Source organism: Brassica napus, chromosome A8 (assembly GCF_020379485.1).
Source record: "Brassica napus cultivar Da-Ae chromosome A8, Da-Ae, whole genome shotgun sequence".
Lineage (NCBI taxonomy): Eukaryota > Viridiplantae > Streptophyta > Magnoliopsida > Brassicales > Brassicaceae > Brassica > Brassica napus.
Genome location: NC_063441.1, coordinates 14,302,189 through 14,323,245, shown reverse-complemented (window position 1 = coordinate 14,323,245; position 21,057 = coordinate 14,302,189). Strand labels below are relative to the sequence as shown.

General features: G+C 37.8%; 4 protein-coding genes and 1 long non-coding RNA gene across 6 annotated transcripts; 2 read left to right on the top strand and 3 right to left on the bottom strand.

Annotated features, from left to right (window-relative positions):
- The first annotated feature begins 325 nt into the window (after window positions 1-325).
- Window positions 326-7,647, top strand: LOC106446122 (WRKY transcription factor 18-like). Its single transcript, XM_013887805.3, has 5 exons — window positions 326-494; window positions 590-655; window positions 6,261-6,629; window positions 6,708-6,824; window positions 7,122-7,647. Exons 1-5 carry the CDS (start codon window positions 414-416, stop codon window positions 7,413-7,415), a joined length of 927 nt encoding a protein of 308 aa, XP_013743259.2. The 5' UTR covers window positions 326-413; the 3' UTR covers window positions 7,416-7,647.
- On the bottom strand, window positions 2,701-6,186 carry LOC111198663. Of its 2 annotated transcripts, XR_002652777.2 has the most exons (8): window positions 5,769-6,185; window positions 5,484-5,657; window positions 5,284-5,402; window positions 4,696-4,870; window positions 4,335-4,618; window positions 3,629-4,256; window positions 3,368-3,418; window positions 2,701-3,262 (listed from the first exon to the last, which is right to left on the bottom strand). It is a non-coding gene; the product is annotated as an uncharacterized LOC111198663 (long non-coding RNA). The 2 variants fall into 2 exon arrangements; XR_007315846.1 differs by having other exon boundaries at window positions 3,368-4,618; window positions 5,769-6,186.
- A 932-nt stretch (window positions 7,648-8,579) lies between the features above and the next one.
- On the bottom strand, window positions 8,580-11,609 carry LOC106446121 (3-hydroxyisobutyryl-CoA hydrolase-like protein 2, mitochondrial). Its single transcript, XM_048738903.1, has 14 exons — window positions 11,391-11,609; window positions 11,067-11,147; window positions 10,912-10,980; window positions 10,758-10,821; window positions 10,540-10,619; window positions 10,295-10,378; window positions 10,126-10,210; window positions 9,888-9,973; window positions 9,684-9,805; window positions 9,535-9,595; window positions 9,365-9,463; window positions 9,183-9,284; window positions 9,057-9,098; window positions 8,580-8,948 (listed from the first exon to the last, which is right to left on the bottom strand). Exons 1-14 carry the CDS (start codon window positions 11,520-11,522, stop codon window positions 8,820-8,822), a joined length of 1,236 nt encoding a protein of 411 aa, XP_048594860.1. The 5' UTR covers window positions 11,523-11,609; the 3' UTR covers window positions 8,580-8,819.
- Window positions 11,610-13,374: 1,765 nt separating this feature from the next.
- LOC125577411 lies at window positions 13,375-14,032 on the bottom strand. The gene has a single exon (XM_048738902.1). It carries the CDS (start codon window positions 13,793-13,795, stop codon window positions 13,493-13,495), a length of 303 nt encoding a protein of 100 aa, XP_048594859.1. The 5' UTR covers window positions 13,796-14,032; the 3' UTR covers window positions 13,375-13,492.
- A 5,977-nt stretch (window positions 14,033-20,009) lies between these two features.
- Window positions 20,010-20,850, top strand: LOC106449601 (early nodulin-like protein 1). The gene is made up of 2 exons (XM_013891341.3): window positions 20,010-20,280; window positions 20,365-20,850. The coding sequence occupies exons 1-2, from the start codon at window positions 20,094-20,096 to the stop codon at window positions 20,706-20,708; spliced, it is 531 nt and encodes a 176-aa protein (XP_013746795.2). The 5' UTR covers window positions 20,010-20,093; the 3' UTR covers window positions 20,709-20,850.
- The last annotated feature ends 207 nt before the right edge of the window (window positions 20,851-21,057 follow it).

The following is a 21,057-nucleotide window of genomic DNA, read 5'->3' as shown; positions in this document are numbered from 1 at the left end:
ATAATGCATTATAATTTAATTTGAAAAAAAAAAGTAAACTGTATACATAAACGTAGAACACACGAAACAAGGATTGATCACTCAGTACACAATATTTTTGTATAGTAGTAAACCCATTGATTTAGCCAATCACTGTAATTCTAAAGACAGTGAGCTGTATGTCTTTTTTTCCCGAAATTCTTTAATGTCTTCTGGACTTTATCGAAGACAGCTTTTAAGATTGATCGTCACTTTCCAACGACTTTCCTCCCTAACAAATCCAAAACCTCACAGACACTCTTACTAGTTTTTTGTATTATAAAAAGAAGCCATTACCCATCCACTCAGACCACCAACTTGCGACCAAAGAAAGCACCAACTACTTCTTTTGGTCTGTGTCTTTAATTATAACAATTATTAATATTTATTTTATAATGGACTGTTCTTCTTCTCTCGACATATCTCTGAATCTCAACACCAACGCTTTTGATCGTAGTTTCCCAGCAAAACTTCCGGTGAGTCCTGATTTTACATGATTCTATATCCCTTCGATTTCCGTTGAGTGAGTTTGTTTAATCATGGGTTCGTTTGAAATGTTTTGACATTTCAGAAGGAGGAGGAGGTAAAAGTTTCGACTTCTGCTGGTGTCGAAAGGAAATGGTTTGTCAAAGATAAGGTTAGTTATGGAATACTTAGTGAGGGTTATTATTGGTTAATGTATTTTAGTGGATTTAAAAATTTAAATGAAATCCAATGTTATTGGTTTGTAAATACATTTCAAATCAGGTGTTATGATTTCTAAATACTAATTAAATCTACCTGTTATTCACCGTACAAATTTATTCATGAATTTGATTTTATAGTGATTTTCTTGGATTTGTATGGATTTTTTAAATACAAAAACACAAATCACAGTTAAAACATACGAATTTACAAATACAAAGATTTGAAAACCCGTCAATTGTAGAGATTTGTAATTCTTATATCAACTAGATCCTTTTTCCGCGCTACGCGCGGATAATATATTTAAATTTGTTACATTTATCGTTTTTATTTCTATGTGAATTTTTGTATATTAAATTATATTATAACTAATTTTCAAATTTAATTTTTTTTTATATTTTTAGTTTGAAGTAAGTATCTATATTATATGTAACACAATTAACTAATAAAATATGAAGAATCAAGTCCTTAAATACAAAACCCCCTTTTCAAAAAAAAAAAGCGTACTTAATAATAATCCATCCGTTTCAAAATAGATGATGTTTTGGAGAGTTTAAAATGTTTCAAAATATAATACTTAATGTTTTGATATTTTTATATTAGTTTTAGTTTAACAGAAAATTGTGCCACCAATGATTTTTATAGTTGTTTTTATGATTGGCTGAATTAGTTTTACTTTATATTTTTAATGTTACTTTTTAGAAAAGAGAGTATGCCTTAATTCTTGTGTATTCACCTAAAACATCAAGTATTTTGAAACAAAGGGAGTATTTTTTACGTGTAATAGTTAAAAACTAACAATTGAATATCGATCTGGAATATTATTTTAATATATCTAATGGTAAAATATTAATTGTAATAAAAAAATTGAATTTTGTAATATTACATGAATTAGAAGTCTTTAAAATCTAAAATATATTTTATTAACATAATATATTTTTATTCATTTATTATTTTGACGTTACAAAATATTGCTTTAGTTTTATTTGTATATTATTTTTTAATAATTTAGTTTCTTTTTAAGTAATTTTAAAATTATCAATAATTTAATATATTTAAAATTACTTATTTAAATATATCCAAATATGATGTCTCATTTTTATGTGTGTTTACGTTGAGGATATTTACTTTGTAGTTTGTATATTCAGTAACACCTTGTTGGGTGCCATTCTATGGTTTTAATAAATGTGTTGTCATTTCATTTTTATTACAACTAACATGATTTTTTAGTGATCAGTGATAATGTATTTTTAACGTTCTGTATTATATTTTATCGTAAATCTTCATCCTGGCACTTTTCTTAGAATCATTTTAATTAGATAATAAGTTTAAAGATGTAAATAAAACTGTGTATGTTGTAAATTTAGACTTTGTAGTGTAACTGAGCACTATCAGTTATGGAAATTATATTACGATTTTATTTTACTAAATCTTTATACAATTTTATTTTATTGATTTATTCTTTAATTGCAGAGAATTGCTATTTCCAATTTTTGTTTCATATACCTTAAAACTCTTCGGTTGATTTTTGTTTGTTTTCTTTCTCCAATTACAATGTAAAGTTCGACCGTTTTCTTTTTTGGGATCAAACTACTAATATCATTAGATAGAAAAGCTTAAACTCCAAGAATGAAGTAACTATTTGTGCTAAATAAAACTGGTTTAGCCACTAATATAGTGATATATTATAATATTAGAAGGTATGAAAACTTTTCTATGTTGTCCTACGCTGGACATAATTAAGTTGTTGTCAATTGATTCTATATTTGTGATAACTGGAAATACATCTTTATGTCTTCCTTACATCATCTTTGATTGGTTTACGGTTCGATCATTTTTAATAAATATGTGCATTACATAATTTATTAAACCTTCAGTTTCATTGCATGTTTTCTATTGTCTTTGTATTTAGGTGTAAGCCTTCGTCTTACTTCATTTTTTATTATTGATTTAGAAGTTTATCTTTGTATAATGTAAATTTTGTTATTTATGTTTCCAATCTTTTTTTCTATATGTTTAGTTATATTCAGTTTTTAGTTATTGTGATCTTCAATTCGTTTCATATCTATATTTTTATATTCTTTCGGCACGTTTATATTGATATTGATTTTATATGTTTAAGACATCATTTTTTGGTTAGCTGAGATTTTAAATAATTTCCAAAAAAATTCTAAATTTCAGTTTTTTTTAAGAATTAACTTAGATATTTAATATCTAATATATTAACTTTAAGTTTTTATCGGTCAAGGTAATTATTTATGCTTAGTTTGCTAACATAGGTCTAACTATCTATTTTTAGAAAAGGCTGTGTAATTTATTAATCCTTTTTTGAACTTTTTCTCGCTGCGGAAAAAAAGAAGAACTGTTATCTTTTTGACAAAAAATATCTGTTATATTGCGATCAATATTGATTTTATTATTTTAGCATATAAGGACTAACAATATATGTGTAAGCCTAATTTTTAAACATTGAAAAAGTCGTAGCCGTGGGGAGCTAAGAGAGATCCACATAGCCAAGCTTCCTAAGTATCATATTCCCCGGTAAAGATAGCATCAAATCCTACATTGACAACTTAGGACAGTATTATTATCTATGCAATCATTCAGGTGAAAAGAATAGTACAATTTTTTATACATAACTCACTTATACCCAACTCACTTATACCTGGAACCTACAAAAAGCCTAGAGGGTTGGAAACCTCCATATGCGCCAGACCTGGGTGGAAAACAATCCAAACCAAACCAGTTGTGTTATCATCATCCATACAGGAGTTCTCAACAACATAGCTTAGGTTATATATGAATCTTAAAATAAATAAATAAACTCAATAGGTAAAAAGCAACAGGTAGAAACTTTTTGTTGTTCTAGTAAAATTTGGATCATTAGTTGACACATACTCTAGTAGACTCATTAGTTGACACATACTCTTGTGGAAGAACAAAAGCTTCTGAAGGAGTTTCAATTGACTGCTTATTCGAGTTATTTTTAAGGAATAGCAGCGAACGTGGTGATCGACGGTGGGAGTGTCTAGTGGGGCCGATGAGAACGCTGATGCTTCCCTGTCGAATCTGCTGTGCTGATCTACCTCATGTTGTTTTAAATCCGATGTACATCTCATAATCAGCAAGGCATGCTATTCTCACCCGGCTGCAGTGCCTCGTTTTGTACAGAGACTAAAATATCAAGTTATTTCCTCTGAAAATATCATTTCGTTAATGCAAGAACAAATACTGTTATAACATTTGGTTATTTCACGTGAAATCATGGCAAAGCTTAATAAGAACCTAAAGCTTATGCTTAAAACATCAGACTTCCCTGAAGCAAAAACTTTCCCCTCATGGCATACTCTGTGAAATATACCCGCTGAAATCAAGAATCATAGGTGTACCGATGTGGTGATTGGTGAGGATTAAATTCTCAAGAGAAAGAGTCCAACCAAGTATTGTTACTGTCCAGTGTCATGTGACACTACTCTATAAAGTCGTCCCAACAGTCAAAACAACCAACTATTTCTGGAACCAGAGTTTTATGATGAGTCCATCTCTGGCTTAACCTGTCCCCCCAAAAAAGCAAAGTAAAAGCCCATTAGCAAAGCTTCTTCTGACCAAGCTGATCAGCCATTACAACTTACTCGTTCTTCTGCATAGCTTTCTTGGCTAGCTCATAGCCAAGGTTCATGGCACCAAGAGGAGCCACCCAGAAGAACCTCGGGACTGCTCCTTTGAACAAACCAAGCGGTCGGATCGAGAAAGCAACCATTGACATTGAGATCGGTCTCCCTGGTTTTGCAGTCGTCATTCTCGTCTTCATCACATCAAATGGCGTTGTTACAACTGCTACTATGCCTCCTGACACCGCTCCAACCGCTATTGTCTCCCATGCCTCTAGTTATCTTCCCAGTGCTTGCGCCACCATCTACAAAAACCCACACAATCCTATCATCTCGGCTTTTAATGACCCTTTTGATCATCTAATCATCTGGGTTGTGTTACCTTTTTGGACTCTGCATACAGTCCCATGCCAACAACGTATAGTGGAACTTCACGGCAAAGAGTTGGGCCTGTCCCACGGAAAAAGCCCCCTGGACCTTCTTGCTTCCACGTCCCTACAATGGCTTCCCCTACACCGTTAAACATGCCAGCCTGCAACCTTTGCTTCAGGCTTGATCTTCCAAGTTTAAAAATAAGTCAAACTATGTTATTGTATTCGCCTTTTACAAAGTATCAACGCAGTAAGAATACCTCAATCCTAAGGACATTTAGTCAATATCTAATAACCAAGGAGAGAGGCAACTCTTCTACACTGGTTTCAAGATTAAACAAAACACAACATATGTTGGAAAATCTTGTTAACCAAGGCTATGATGTGACAAAAAAAAAAACTAAGGCTATGATGTTACAAAAAAAACTAAGGCTATGATATTCAACAGCATAGCTAGGAGTGAAAATCAGCAACTAACCAGCTGTCTCACGATTGATTTACATTTTGAAAGAAAAAAAGGAACCTGCCAAGATTCGGGGCCTTTGAAAGAGTTAAACACATTCATTATTTTCACATAATGAACACAGTTTTATTCTCACCTTTGCATTGTAATTAGACTATAGGCTTAGTTGAGCCACTCCTCATGAAAATCTTAATCGAGTCTGGTCTAACTTTTTGTGATACCACTGTTCATGTGAGCCATCACAACTCTGTCATCCTGAAAAAAGTAGTGTAACTTAAAAGCTGAAAGGAAGTGATCAGATCAAATTTCTTATAAACGGTGAGACTATGCCTTTACCTGTGAGCGACCCGAAGAAGATAAAACATAATACAAAACCTCGAGATTCCCAAGCCGTAGGGAATTTGTATTCAATCAATGTATGAGTAGGAGATGTACGCAAGTGAGCTTTGTTGCTGTGAAGTATGAGGAGTAGTTGGAGCTCCTGTAGATTTTCTCCGACGATTAGCTAATCTGCATATTTGGATGGTTTTTAATGTTTGTCTCAGCTATTAAGTCGGATAATTGAAGCTAAAACCTACAGAGAGAGAAATATGTTATCAACGAACTATATATTAGATTTACCGTATAGATCGGCTCTCCTGTAGCAGTTCGCATTGAACTATTTGATCGAATGAAACCTGAACCTAGCTTTGGAGGCCGTAGATTTTGATTGATGTAAAAGGGTTTTATATAGAAAAGATAAACAAAGGAGATTAAACAAAATCATAAAGAAAGGAGTAAAGAACATATTGAATCATTTACAGTGATCGTGGTAACGGTGAATATCAGAGAGTTGAAACGGTGAAGACGAAAAGTTAGAGGAGTAGATCCTCTTGAGAGGCGGAGACCCTCGTCTTCACCGTCAGGTTTTTTTTTTTTTTAATTGAACAGCGTGGATTAATGAAATGTTTTTATTGGCTAAATATAATTGTCCACGTGGACATCCTATAATCCCTTTATATTTGGCTTTTAGTATAGAATAGATTTCCAAATCAATTAAAATGCATAACGGATAATACCCTTAAATTTGACTTTTTGCAACAAACTAGAAGAGTTTTGATGGTAATGAAACAGAGTGCAAGTGAGTTAAGAGAGGAGCTAAACAGAGTCTACTCAGAGAACAAGAAGATAAAAGAGATGCTAGAAACAGTCTGTGAGAAGTACTACGCACTACATCATCATTTGGAGAAGCTTCAAAGCCGAAAGAGCCCTGGGATAGATCATATCGAACAACCTACGAAGAAAAGAAAACAAGATCCGGAAGACTTCTTAGGGTTTCCTAATGGAAAAACTGAGAATAGCTCAAGCAACCAAGATCATCACCATCAACAATATGAGCAGAAAAATCAGCTTCTTTCATGCAAAAGACCAGTCACTGATAGCTTCAACAAAGTAAAGGTTTCAACAGTCTATTTCCCTGCTGATTTTTCCGACACAAGCTTGGTAAGTGTTTTTGTTGTTTATGTTTGCTATGGACGCATAAGAACTAAACAGTACTATGTTGTGGGATTTACTTTGCAGACAGTAAAAGATGGCTATCAATGGAGGAAATACGGACAAAAGGTTACAAGAGATAACCCTTCGCCTAGAGCTTACTTTAGATGCTCGTTTGCGCCGTCATGTCCAGTAAAAAAGAAGGTAATCCACACGTTGAATTTGATTTTCCTTTGTAATCGCCAAAGCCGGTCATGAGCATAAGCAAATGAAACATTGGTTAATGACTTCCAAAATTTTAAAAAATAATGTACATTTTTTTTTGTACATTAATTAGATTCTCAAATTGTTAAAAAAATTATGTTAAATATTTTATTATATCTTTTTATAAATTGTCTATAACCCCTAAATTTTAGGACATGTTCTGGTAATATATATAGTTTATCTCTGTCTATTCAGCTATCTAATGATGATATGTTTCTCGTGTTGTTGTTGTAATAGGTGCAACGTAGTGCAGAGGATTCGTCCATACTGGTTGCTACATACGAAGGGACACATAACCACTTAGGTCCAAACGCTTCTGAAGGAGATGCTACAAGCCAAGGTGGATCAAGCACTGTGACTTTAGATATGGTTCATGTTGGTCAAAGATTAGATTTGGAGAAGAACGAAAGGGGAACAATGCAAGAGGTTCTGGTTCAACAAATGGCGTCGTCGTTAACGAATGATTCAAATTTTACCGCTGCTCTTGCAGCTGCTATAACGGGGAGGTTGATGGAGCAGTCTAGAACATGAATGTTTCAGTTAATGTTTTTGATTTGGTTCTCATCCTTGTAAAAAAAAGGATAGCGTTTTATTTTCTTTCGAATTGTTGATGTTACTTGAGAAAAAGATGAAAACTTAAGTGTATATAAATGTTACAAGTGCATGAAAAATCATAAGCATTCAAGAAAATTTAAATGTCACTCGTTATAAATGGTTAGAGGAAAGTTGTTTCATTTTAATTCAATTTAGGTAAAAGATTTGTGAAAATATGGTCTATTTTGAGAATATAAGCTCTAATATCGGGAGTTTAACTGAGACATATATAAAATGTTAGAACCAGTCCACTTATCATCGATTGGTTTTAAGCTGAAAGCCCGATCTTGGCTTAGGAATTCGGGTTCGGATCGGTTTTCCGGGTTCACCTCTACAGACTCCATCGGATTTCATGGATTTTATATATGTTCAGGTCGGATGCAAATAATAATAATACTCACTACTCGGATTCTGGTATTTTTGAATAGTATATCAAAATAAACATAAAATTAAGTTCAACGAAGCCCCTCAGCGAGAGTAGACTGTTGTATGCAAAGCGGGAGACTCATAGATTCGGCGAGAGGTTGTATCTTTAACACTTTAAAAACGTGTTTACTTTCTCTCATAAAGGTAAAAAGTTTTGCTATCAACATGAAAATTCTGTCTAATCTGTGCTCCAGGTTCTTGAAAGGATTTGATTTTTAATGAGAGCTTGTATTTGGTGGGCTATGCTGTACACTTATACTTGGTGATATAATTTATGAAGTTTTTTCTTAATCTTTGTGCAGAATCACAAAGCAGAGAAGCACCTTTGGAAAATGGGCATTTGGCTCTTTCTTGTTGTATCTTGTTGTTGCAAGTAAACTGAACTTGATAAAATGGCAAAAACCTGCGAATTCAAATGGATATGTTTCTTCTAAATGCAAAAGTAAAGTGCAGAAGAACCAAGTGGTGGTTACCTTTCTTCTCAAGTCATTTCAAATTTGGCATTATCCATTTTTCAAAGGTCATCAACGAGTGTTCTTCACGAGGAGAACTCAGAATGTAAGGTCTCAATACCAGAGGATTGCCTCATAAACCAGAGATGGTGGTGAGAGATGAAAGATATGGAGTGTGTCCGAAAGAATTAGAGAGAAAGCTGCAGGAGCGACTAGAGACAAGGAAACAAGTGGAGTTACTGAAGCTTGAGACTTGAAATGGATTTCTCTCACAAAAGACAAACAAAAACTATCATAAGACAGTTACAAACTTGTCACTTCTAATTAAGAAGATACATTGTTTGCTCCAGCGAGAAGAAAAAAGAGAGTTCGACAACAAAAAAAGGCCATTGCAGGGATCTCATTGGAGTGTTGTAGACCTGTAGAAATACTTTATTGCAGGCAATGAGTAACAGTAGTTTCCTCAGAAGTAAGGCTCTCGTTGAGCTGTTGGAAGCTTCAGCTCAGATTCTGAATCATCGGCATCCGTGGCTGGCGAGAAGTAGCAGTCCACCATGTCTTTGGTTACATCTTCTAGGCGCGGAGGATCCCACTGCATATTTTGGAGGGAAACAAACCATACATTTTCAAAACGTTAAACATGAAACATCCATTACCAAAGGGAGATGCAAGTGTAGATAGGTTATGATGTTCTATGCACCTTTGGAGCAAAGTCTTTATCCACCAAACGGGCTCGAATGCCCTATCAACATCAACAAAAGTTCAATATATGAAGAATTACGAAGAATAATGATGCTTTGATTGAGATGTTGGTGACTGGTTTTACCTCGCAGAAGTCACCAGAGACAGTCTTTGAGACTCCACAGAGAGAGATACGGTACTCACGCGTGAGACACTGATCAAGAGTTTGAAATCTACCTTCTCGTATCTAAGAGGAGAAAGAAACCGCTAGTAGAGTCAGAAAAAATGAAATGCTTTTTGACAAAGGAAAGGAAGAAAAGGACTCACAGATTGTAAAGTAATCTTTAAGCTCAAAGGAGAAGCTTCTTTGACTTGTTTGAGAGTTTTCTTGCACCACTCATTCCCAGAATCAGCAACCTCGTTTTCCTGAAGCCACAGATAGACGTTAAAGCTTACAGTATGAGAAAAAAAATCTAATCTAGACAAAGATCTCTCACCATAGCCTCAATGATTTCTTCAACCGTGTCAAGCCCAAAGTATCTATCAATCATCTCAATCCTGAGAAAATAATTTTATGGTTACACCCTTCTGTGATATAATTCGAATAGATTTTAAGATATGGAGACAAGAGGTAAAAAAAAATTACTTGTGAAGTACACTGGTATTGTCAGGATAAACTAGATCACTGTATTGAGCAAGAGAAGCCTCAATGACAGTAGGATCATCTGTCAACAGTTTACCAATCCTCTCTTCGACCATCCCAAGTCTCTGCCACAACAGCCGAGATAAGAAAATGCGCTTAAGAGGAAAGAACAAAACATGGGGACAAGGTAAGGAAAATGCATCGAACCGAGTGTAGGCAAAAGTGGGTAGCAAGGCCACATGCTATCATTTCGACACCATCAAGTTTCTGCCCTGTTAGAGCCAAGTATTCCCCTGAACAAGAAACCACAAAAACACAGAAACATCAAAACATTGCAGTTGAAAGTATTTGTATGTCAATCAGATTTAGATTTTGAAATTATCTTTAATTTACAGATATGAAGAGTATGAATCTAGTGGAAAGATCATCCAGAAGTGAGGTTCACCTAAATAGCCAGGAAGACGTGAAAGGTAATAAGAAGCTCCTGCATCAGGATGAAAACCAATTTGAACCTCTGGATGTGCCAACACCTGCATTAGACAATATATAAGATAAAAGAGAAAAAATGGGGTCAAAAACCAAAGAAGGGAGCTTTTAAGTATAAGGCCACATACAGTTTTATCTGTTGCCACACGAAACATCCCTGGGATGGAAATGCCACCACCACAACCCATGGTTACACCATCCATTATAGCTATCTGCATTACGTCAAAAAAGCTTAAATCATTTCATTGCTTGCATCTTATATACAAAAGCAGCTTCATGTATTATTGAGTAGTTGAATCAAATAAGCAAGTCAAGCTTTTTTTTAGTCAATCATGGTCATACGAGCATCGAGGGAAAGTCAAAAGAGGCTCACATTTGGTTTCAAATATGTTCCTTGGAGGTATACAAAATTGTACAACTCCCCGAAAAAGTGTTTACATTCTTCAGTATTCCCTGTGAGAAGCAAAGTGACAATACATCAGCAACTCTTCACACTAACATCACAAGATTAACTCTGGTCAAAGCGGCTTCAACTAGCATTATAGCATCAAGCTAAGTATTTTACAATGAGAACTAAAACAAGAGATGGACCTTCATTGATCGAGTGATAAAGAGGCAAGACATCTGCTCCTGAACAGAACGTTTTTCCGCTACCCTTCAGGAAAAAAAAAATCAAAAACGGTAGCTTAATCAATGCATCTAAGGGACAAATGATCCAGTGAGAAGCTAGAAGAGAGTAGCATACCTTCATCAAAACAAACGAAATAGCAGGGTTCTCTTCCCATGACTCGTATAGCCTCTTCAACCGACCAACCTAGAAAAAACACCAAACAATTTTAAAACAAACAAATAAGCTTCAAGACACCAAGATGATTTAGTATTTCTCCAAAAAAACAATACCATAGGAGCAGAAAGAGCATTGAGAGAAGAAGGTCTATCGAGAATGGCAGCTCTTGATTTAGCTTTCCCTTCCACCGAAACCTTTAACATATACAGAAAGGAAGTAGATTTTCATTTCAGAGAGACAAAAATACACAAACACTAACGACCAACCTAGCATTATAGCATCAAACCAATCACATAGCAATGTTCTAACTATCCTGAGAACCAAAATAAAAATACATAAAGTCAGCATCTTTCTCAAAAAAATGAAACCACAAGATCCCATTTATGAATATTTAACATCAGATCAGTTACATTTAAGGACTAAGTAGAAGACAAAACCTGGTCTTGGACATCGGCATCTGAAGCGGAGTAGTTTGGCAGGGCGGAGAAGCTTCTTTTTCCTTGGGGAACAGACCGAACCCATTGTAAGGGTTTTTTAGTGACTCTCCTCAAAGCTCTCACTGTTTGCATCTTTGTCTCCGTCGAGAAGACGGCTCTGGTTACGGAAGGGGGAGGGTTTTTGGCCTTTGAGGTTTTTTGCTCTGATGTTGCGGCGGACGGTGATTCCTAGCCGTCAGATCATTTGATACTATGAAATGAATCTAAACGATGGATTCGATTTATGGCCCTAGATTGAGCCCACATAAGGCCCAATAGTTCACAACTCACTAATCTCTCACTTCGGCCCGTACGTAATCTTTGTTTCTCTCACACTGACTGGGATTATTCAGCTTGTGTAGTATACTTGTGCATATTTTCTTGAAAATATGATGCTGAGGCAGATACATAATAGATATTTGAAACTTTACCGATTGTAGTATTTAGTTTGACAGTTTAATATTCGCTAATAGGTTTTGATCATTTTCAAACTCCAATAGACCTTCACTCTGTTGGTAAAGTGTCTAACTTCCACCCCCTATTCAGATTCTCTTTCTGTTTGTGTCCAGTTCATCTGATATAATTATGCGTGAATTTAAATCGGCTTATATAATCAGAACGTAAGAAAAAACAAAGAAAACAAATAGCTTGATATGAGAAAGACATACCGGTAGATTTCAGTATAAGGTTTGGTATTCCAAACGGATGTTTTTTTAAACATATATATTACTACTACAAAACTCGATTTTCGTCTCAGATAAAGATTAGATGTAAGATCTAGTTGTCGACTATTCTCCAAAAGCTTCGACCAAATTCTCCAACAAAAGTAAATTACTTCTTTTTTCATATTTTTTTTTATGGCTTAAATCTTTCGTATTAAAATGCACATACAATATTTTTTGTCTCATCGTCCCATTACATTTACTGTTAATCGTAATTAGCAGTTCATTTAATCAGTGACCATTTTTACATGACTATATTATTGAAGGCCAATTCTAATTCATGACAATTTTTATTGCAACAGTTTTCAAATGTAGATATATATTTTTTTTGAACTCCAAAAACGTATCACAATCTTTTTAGTAAATGTCAGATCAAAATTTAAAACTTCACAATAATCATTTATGCATCATAAAACATTTTTTACACTGCAAAGAAATTATTGAAGACAAAATTTATAAAACTACATTAGTAAGATCATAAAACCGATGTAGTATTAAATTTTTAAAAATATGTTTGTTGAACTGAAAAGCATATAAAAGTCGATAGATTTATCTCGTACCCGAGTTGCTTCAAATATTTTACCTGATTGAATTTTCGGATTTTTGAGTTCAGCCTAGTAAACTTTATTCGGATTTTATACATGTTTAGATGGGAATCAACTAATAATATTTATAACTAAACATATTTAAAGATTATGAACTGTTTAAAAGCATTTTTTATGTGCAAAATTTCTAATTCGTATATTTTCATGATCAGACCAAAATAAACATAAATAAATATTTGAAGTACCTATTTATAGTTTAAATAATCATTTCAAATCATATTTATTAGATTTTCGGATCAGATTTATTGGATTATCATATTTTTAAGTTTTTTCAAGTACTAGTTTGAATTTTCGGATCAGATTTATATTGTCGCCCGTGTGTTTTATGCTCGTAAATCAACATTTGTTTCTACCTAACAGCCTATTCTATACACTTTCTTTTTGGGGACATTAAGTGGACTCGCCTAATTTTCATCTTCTAATGGAACGATCTTAGTTAATGCTAATCCCCTGGACTTTGTATCAGACATGTGAATCACCAATAATCGCATATATTAAACTTGCCACAATTTTGTAGTTGATCATTAATCATCATATAAGTGACATTTTATGTTGCACAAAAAAAGACATTTAATTGTAAAAGCTACAAGTACTAGACAAAAATTAATAGGTTACTACTTTGTGTTGAACTCGTTATGTCATTAGATTACACAAAAATATAAAAGTTCGGACAAGAACATTACCAGAAGCTAGAACACAAATACAAAGGTAAACAAAATAAGATTCTTAGAGGCTTTTACTTTCTTGGATGGGTATCTTCCGGTTTAGCCGTCCCTGTGGCCGCTTTAGCTACATCAGTGGCACTAGCTTCCGGCTTCTTCTTAACATACATAACAGTGTACATGATAGCACCTGAGATAGCTAATCCAGCTATAGCCATGGTGGTGTAACTGTACGGCAAGTTACGGCGTTGGTGGAGAACACCACCAGGATTACTCCCCGGGGGGCTCTTCGATGATTCAACCCCGGCGGCTTTCACTCCCTCCGAACTCATCTTCGTCGTATCCGCCGTTTTCCTCCAGTCATTTTCTCCGGCCATTTGCGTCTACAATAATTTCTTGAGAATGTAGTAACCAAAGTAGAAATGGGTTTGTTTTAGTAATCGGTTTTGGAGATGGTAGGTGTCATGAAGACACGTTGTGTAGTTGAGTTTGATAATGTGTCTCGGTAAGTGACACCTAGCTGATTCTGTTTGTTTCCTGTAATAAACGTATTAGGCAGGTGTCATGCCATAAGAATAGGAAGTAGCTAATAGCCAGGTGCCAAAAATGTTTCATTTGATAAAATTAAATTATGTTTTACTTTTTATGGAGGTTTCTTTTTGGTCTTCTGCTTCTTTGTGGGCTTTGGGAGATGCATCTTTAATTCAGTTTTTAACGTATAGGCCTAACGTCATAGAAGCCCAGTTTCGATAGCAAACAAAAAGGAAAAGGTTAAAAACAGCTAACTTGACCAGTCTTCTTAGAAGACGGTGTTTCAGTAATGATCAGATTTTATGTTTTGTCCCTTCCCTATACGTTACGTTACCTTTCACCAACGGATACATTTTTTTTTTTTTGATAAATATATTAATTATCATTAAAATGAAACAGAGTTGTATATTTACAAAGGTTCGAACGGTAAAGCCAATTGATGCCAAAAAAAATAAAAAATAACAAAAAGCTTAAATGATGAGATAGAAAATCAACATCACACTAGGTAGCATGCATGAGCCATACTTGCATTAGGCCATTGAACTTGCTGCGATTCTTCCTTGCGAGAATTACGTTCCGGAGAAGTCTGTCAATGTCTTTGCAGAGGCGAGGGGGAGTGGAGGTGAGACCTTTGTGGAGACGGTTGTTGCGCTCGATCCAAATACTGTATATGGTGGCCTGAGCAGCAAGTCGTCGGAGGATAAGAGGACTCGTTGTGTCTCCAGCATCGAGCCAGGCAATGAGAGCTGTCCAGGTGTGGAAGTAGAACGGCCTGTAGCCGAGGCGTATGGTGATCTCCTTCCATATCTGTTCGCTGAAATAGCATCTTAGAAAAAGGTGGTCTCTGCTTTCGTCATAGTGTCTGCATAGCAGACACGTTTTGACAATGCTTGTATCCCAAGCAGCCAGGCGACAACGGGTTGGTAGTCGATCATGGTTAGCAACCCACATGTTGAAAGCATGCTTTGGTATATGCCCACTGAACCAGACAACAGACTCCCAATCCACTCTAGTTCCACGAGGTCTAACTACTTCCCAAGTTTTACTCGTGGAGAAGGAGTCAAGGTATTTGTCATTCACATACCATTTGAAGACGTCATGACGGTCTGTTGACGATGGCAGAGTGATAGAACAGAGTAGGGTTTGCAGTTGCTCTGCTTTAGGAGATCTTGCAGGTCTTAGGGACCAGCCAGTAGATGTGCAACACTCCTTTACTCTGGCAGAGAGAGGGACGCCTATGTGGGCAGGTCCATCACTTCCAAAGAAATCAATCAGTGGTCCTAAAGGTAGCCAATAGTCAAACCAAAAGAACGCCAACGCACCATCTCCTATTTCACATCTTAGGAATTGTTCAGCCATTGGTCTAAGCTTCAATAAAGAAGACCAGATCCAAGAACATTGTTTCTTCTCATCCATACTCCAAAGGCTGGCCCCTTTCAGCCGGTGCTTCTTGGTCCATTTCGCCCAAAGAGATTCAGATTCAGAGTGCAACAACCATACAAGCTTTAATGACAAGGTCTTATTCCAAGTATGCAGGTCTCGGAGTCCTAAGCCACCCTCAGAGCGAGGTAGGCAAACAGTTTTCCAAGATAGCTTTGCAGCTGCTCTGTTGGTGATGTTTCCATTCCAAAGAAACCTTGAGCAAATAGACTCAATAGCTTTGATACAGCCTTTTGGTAGGATGAAAGAGGAGAACCAAAAATTTAAAGTACCGAAGGTGACAGTGGAGAGTAACAGCTTACGTCCTGCATATGAGAGAGCTCTTGAGGACCATGATGAGCAGCGTCGTTTTAGCTGATCCAGTAGAGGTCTATAGTCGCATATGCGCAACTTGCGATGCATTAGCGGAAGTCCCAGGTAGCGAACAGGAAGTGAGCCAAGAGAAAAGCCTAGGCTTGTCATGTCTGTAACTTCCGTCTGGCTCATTCCCGCCACAAATAGCTCAGTCTTATCACGATTCATTGTCAGGCCAGACCAGGTAGAGAAACTGTCTAGAGTCCGAGTGATTTGCTGGAGAGACCCATACTGTCCGTCGAAGAACACCATGATATCATCAGCAAAAGCGAGATGAGTGACTGAAGGATCAGACGCTTGAGGGTGGTATCCGATGGTACCTTCATCGAAATTCCTATTAAGCATTTGAGCAAAGACTTCCATGGCAAGGACAAATAGATAAGGTGAGAGAGGATCCCCTTGCCTTAACCCTCGAGCCCCTTTGAAATAACCACCAAGCTCACCATTTACCGCGACCGAGAACCTCGTGGTAGTGATACATTCTGCGATGAGGCTGACAAAGGATTCAGGGAAACCCAAGACACGAAGGATGAGTAGGATGAAGCTCCAATTTAATGAATCAAAAGCTTTCTTTAGGTCGACTTTGAGCAAGGATCGCTTGGTGATGTTCTTCCAGTTATACCCATTCACCAACTCCGTAGCCATAAGAACATTCTCGACTAGTAGCCTTCCTGGGATAAACGCTGACTGAGTGTTGGAGATCACCACAGGGAGCACTTTCTTCAGTCTGTTTGCAAGCAGTTTTGAGATGACTTTGTAAGTGGTATTGCAGCAAGAGATGGGCCGGAAGTCGGAGATCAAAACTGCATTCTGCTTCTTCGGGATGAGGGTAATAATAGTAGAGTTCCATTGCTGTAGGAGCCTTCCTGAGACAAAGAATTCCTGAACCGCCTTGATCATATCGTCTCCAATAGTCTTCCAGTGCGCGGTGAAAAACTCTGCAGGGTAGCCATCTGGTCCTGGCGCTTTGTTCTTTGGAAGGGAGAAGAAAGTGCCCTGAATATCCAATGCAATGACGGGCGCTTGGAGGGAAGTCACAATATTCTCTGAGCAGCGAAACTGAAGAAGACTAGAGAGGTCAGCTGTAGTGGATGGAGTTAAAGAAGGGGTTCCTCCAAGCAACGTCTCATAATAGGCAACAACATGGCTCATGATATCCTCTCTGGTACTTAAAACATTTCTTTGATCATCGTTGAGGAATATAATTTGGTTTTGAGATGTCCTTGTTCTTAGTTGCCGATGGTAGAAGGTGGTATTGGAGTCTCCTTTATCAATCCAAGTAACACGAGATTTCTGGAAGAAGAAAGACTCCTCAGCCTTAGCAAGAACAGACCATTTTTCAAAAGCTAACCTCTCATCAATACCCGCCTGAGGAGTCGGGGAAGAGAGTAGAATCCTCTGACATTCAGTAAGAGTCGCAAAAGCTTCCACTACTCTCTTCTCTATCCCTGAGTAATTTTCCTTGCTAAACGATCTAATGATACTCTTCAATTCCTTTAGCTTCCTGGAGACCTTGAACATCATTGTTCCCTCAAAATTCAGAGAATTCCAGCACTCGGAGATAATGATTCCAAACTCTGGATTATCATTTAGCATAGTAAAGAACTTAAAAGGGAGCTTCTTTTTTAGAACAGTGGTATCAAGATAGACGCAACACGGGCTGTGATCAGATATTCCAGGGTCTCCAAAGACACCAAGTAAATTTGAAAACTGACGGAGCCACTCATCATTGACGAGGATTCTATCAAGTTTCTTAGATATCACCGAAGCTCCTTGGTTGTTTGACCAAGTGAAAGAGTTACCACAATATGGCAGATCAGAGAGGCCCGCAGTGACTGTGCAGTTAAAGAAATCCCGCATTCCCCGAGAAGAAGAGGGCACATTTGCTGAAGAGTGTTCAGATGGCTCAAGAATCTGATTAAAATCACCTAGAACTGTCCAAGGAACATGGATAATATGGGTAGATGAGGACAGGAAAGAGAGCTCCGACCATAGCTCACGCCTCACTTTCCTGTGGTTGGACCCGTAGACAAGAGTAACAGCAAATTCAGTTGACACAAACGGCAGATTTACCGAACACGTAATACAATGTAGAGATTTCTGGAGCACTGACACAGAGACTGATGGATGCCACAGAAGCCAAACTTTTCCTAAATCCGAGAATTCATAATTGCATTCATAATGCCATCCAGGAAAGACTCTGCTGATGATCGAGGCATCATTTACACCGCTGACATGAGTCTCCAACAGGCCTCCGAAAATTGGCTTATTAGATCGAAACCACTTCCTAAATCCGCTTCGTTTTATTTTATCGTTGAACCCTCTAATGTTCCAACAAAAAATATCCATGGAGGGGAGAAAAAATCAGAGGGTTAAAGGGCCTCTGCCCCTGGCTAAAGCTTTAGCTTTCTTCCTTGATCTCTGAGAGATCACTGTGATGTATTGATCAGCTAGATCATCGAGTTCTCTTCCTCAGTTGAGGGGCCATCTGATCCAGGGTCATCTTCTTCTGAAGGGGAAACTGACTCATGAGAACCTGGGTCCAGATTTATGGGACGAAGATCAACACATATCTCTCCTTCTTCAAGATCTAGCGTAATGGTTTTTGGGTCAGTTGAAGGTCCGGCCTGGTACATCTGAGCCCTTGAGTCAGCATCAGTGCGCTTATTACCTTCAGTGGGAGCCCATTGCTTATTATTCTGGCGCTTTCCTTTTTTGTTAGAGGCCGGAGGAGGAGCTGAGGCTTTAGGCTTTTCCTTAGGCAGTGCTTTTGGCGTTGCACTAGCTATACCAGGACCTTTATCATTACCCGTTCCAACAATTGGGAACTGACTAGCGATAGGAGCTTTGCCATTACGATTAGGAACATTTGACTCTTGAGGTACTGTTGATCTGGGGCAAGCTTCAGAAAAGTGCTTGACAGACCTGCAGAATTCACATCGAGGAGGGGCGTTGGGGCACTTAGATATCGTATGGCCAACCTTGGAGCAGTGAGAGCACAAGGAAGGGAGCCAAGGGCTTGAGACTTGAATGCGCACCACCTCTCCTGATTCAAATTGTGCATTAAAGGCCTCCGGTAACGGCTGACGGGGATCTATGACAGTATACACCTTTGCCACTTCTAAGTTTGTAAGATTTTCTGTGCTGGGGTGCAGGCAGATAGGATGACCCACCAGACTTGCAATCTCCTTCAAGGCGTCTTCATTGAAGAACTGAAGAGGGACTCCCGTTAGGTCAAGCCAGACAGGAACAGTAGATAGAGAAGGCTTCTCCGGCTTAACACCAGGAGACCATTTCGCTACGAACATGGTTTGTCCATCTACCTGCCATAAGCACTGATTGAGAATCCTTCGACGAGCATTTGGGCAAGGAACTCGAAACAAAAACGCTTTGCCATCCATCTTCGACACTGAGATGTCACGCCTGTGTTTGCTCCACATACCATTAACAATGGCATGTACAGCTCCTCTTGCCGGGGCCTCCTCGTAGAATTGTCCAATAATGAAACTATCCCACGATTTTTGATTTTTCTCGATGACCGCATTTAGGATTTCACACAGGCCTCACCTGAATCTAGCATAAATGGAGTACCTTTCGGCTCGAATTTACCAGAGTTTGGTTTAACTTAGTCTTTCCACAACGCCACTTGGGATTTAACACCTTCCTCTGGAACCGTTGGAAGTCTGGGCGGTTGCGCGTTGGGTTGCTCGATATTCTGCTGAGCAGCGACGATAGGGGGTACGACAGACTTGGTTTGTGCTGAAGTAGCCTCAGACTCAATTTCTTCAGGTACAATTTCGTTTGTAGCTGAAATTTGGGGATTAGGGTTTCTGGAGTTGTTTACTGCACGGGCAGCGCAGCCTTGCAATTCCAGAAAGGTTAAACTAGTCGGCGAGTTGATTTCGCCAAGTAGCTGAAGGTCATTCATCTGGGATGAATGGATAACGAGTGGTGCGTCAGCAGCAAACGTCGCGGGAGCAGATTTCGTAGAAGACAAAACAGAGCTTGAGGAGGAATCAGGGGAACTGCCTCCAGCTGGCTTCAGTTTCTTCTTCTTGGTCATGGCCGGTGGTGGGGACCGACGTCGAGACCGACGTCGGTGGAGAGCAAAGCTCAGAGATCGCAGTTTCGCCTTTGGAGTCACACTTTTTGAAGAGAGAGAAAAGTAAATGTCTTTCATTTTACCAACGGATACATCAACATTTCATATTTACTAAGAAAAACATCAACGGCTAGTTCCCAAGTCTCTCTAGGTCTATAAAAACTACACAAGATTCTCTCAGACCCTTCATCTCCAACACATTCAGACATACACATACTAATACTTTTGAGGTGTTAAATTTGAAACATATGGCTTCTTCTTCTTCTCTTCCGGTCATCATCTTCTTTTGCATCTCATTCTTCTTCTTATTGTCTGTAAATGCAAATGAGGTTACAGTCGGTGGAAAATCAGGTGACTGGAAGATCCCTCCTTCCGCTTCTTACTCATTTAACGAATGGGCTCAAAAGGCTCGCTTCAAAGTCGGTGACATTCTCGGTATACCTTCAATGCCACATCACTTTCTCTTTTTGCACTCTTGAATATTACTCTGTTTATGACACTGGCACATGTTTGTTCCAGTTTTCAGCTACGAAGCGGGTAAAGACTCGGTGCTGCAAGTGACAAGAGAAGCATACGAGAAATGCAACACCACGAGCCCGAAAGCTAGCTACAGTGATGATGGGAACACCAAGGTGAAGCTAGAACAACCAGGTTCTGTCTACTTCATCAGTGGAAAAGAGGGTCACTGTCAAAAGGGTCAGAAGCTACGCCTTGTCGTCGTCACTCCTCGTAGCTCTGCTTTCTCTCCGGCTCCTTCTCCATCCGAAGGTCCTGCTGTTGCTCCTAGTAGTGGTGATGCTGCTAAGCTCACCGGCGTGTTCAGTGTTGTTGGCCTTCTTCTTGGATTCTTGCCCTTGTTCTGAGAGAAGCTTATTTATTTTTGTTGTAATGAATTATATTCTATTTATTTAATTTCGAACACGAAGGCATTGAACCTTTGTTCTCTTGCTAGTCTTGTTGTTACTAATTCAGTATTCACAAGATTAAATTAATTTTATTCATATAGTCAGAATGGCTTTTGCACTGGTTTCTGGGTAAGTTATAGTGGACCTATCAACAGTTTTAACAACAGTGAAATTAAAGATGATTAAGACGTTTGAATTAAGTTAATACCCAAAAAGAAGAAGAAAACTTTAGAATGAGATGATGTAGCTTGACAAGTTACACAGCTAATACAATTAGAGCTCCACAGCATTGGCAGAACAGTCTATG

Coding starts and splice junctions, on each gene's coding strand:
- LOC106446122 (XM_013887805.3), top strand. CDS start 414: ATGGACTGTTCTTCTTCTCTCGACATATCTCTGAATCTCAACACCAAC. Junction 495..589: donor GTTTCCCAGCAAAACTTCCG/GTGAGTCCTGAT, acceptor TTGACATTTCAG/AAGGAGGAGGAGGTAAAAGT. Junction 6,630..6,707: donor ATTTTTCCGACACAAGCTTG/GTAAGTGTTTTT, acceptor TTTACTTTGCAG/ACAGTAAAAGATGGCTATCA.
- LOC106446121 (XM_048738903.1), bottom strand. CDS start 11,522: ATGCAAACAGTGAGAGCTTTGAGGAGAGTCACTAAAAAACCCTTACAA. Junction 11,148..11,390: donor ATGCCGATGTCCAAGACCAG/GTTTTGTCTTCT, acceptor TATATGTTAAAG/GTTTCGGTGGAAGGGAAAGC. Junction 9,974..10,125: donor ACGTCTTCCTGGCTATTTAG/GTGAACCTCACT, acceptor TTTCTTGTTCAG/GGGAATACTTGGCTCTAACA.
- LOC125577411 (XM_048738902.1), bottom strand. CDS start 13,795: ATGGCCGGAGAAAATGACTGGAGGAAAACGGCGGATACGACGAAGATG.
- LOC106449601 (XM_013891341.3), top strand. CDS start 20,094: ATGGCTTCTTCTTCTTCTCTTCCGGTCATCATCTTCTTTTGCATCTCA. Junction 20,281..20,364: donor CAAAGTCGGTGACATTCTCG/GTATACCTTCAA, acceptor TGTTTGTTCCAG/TTTTCAGCTACGAAGCGGGT.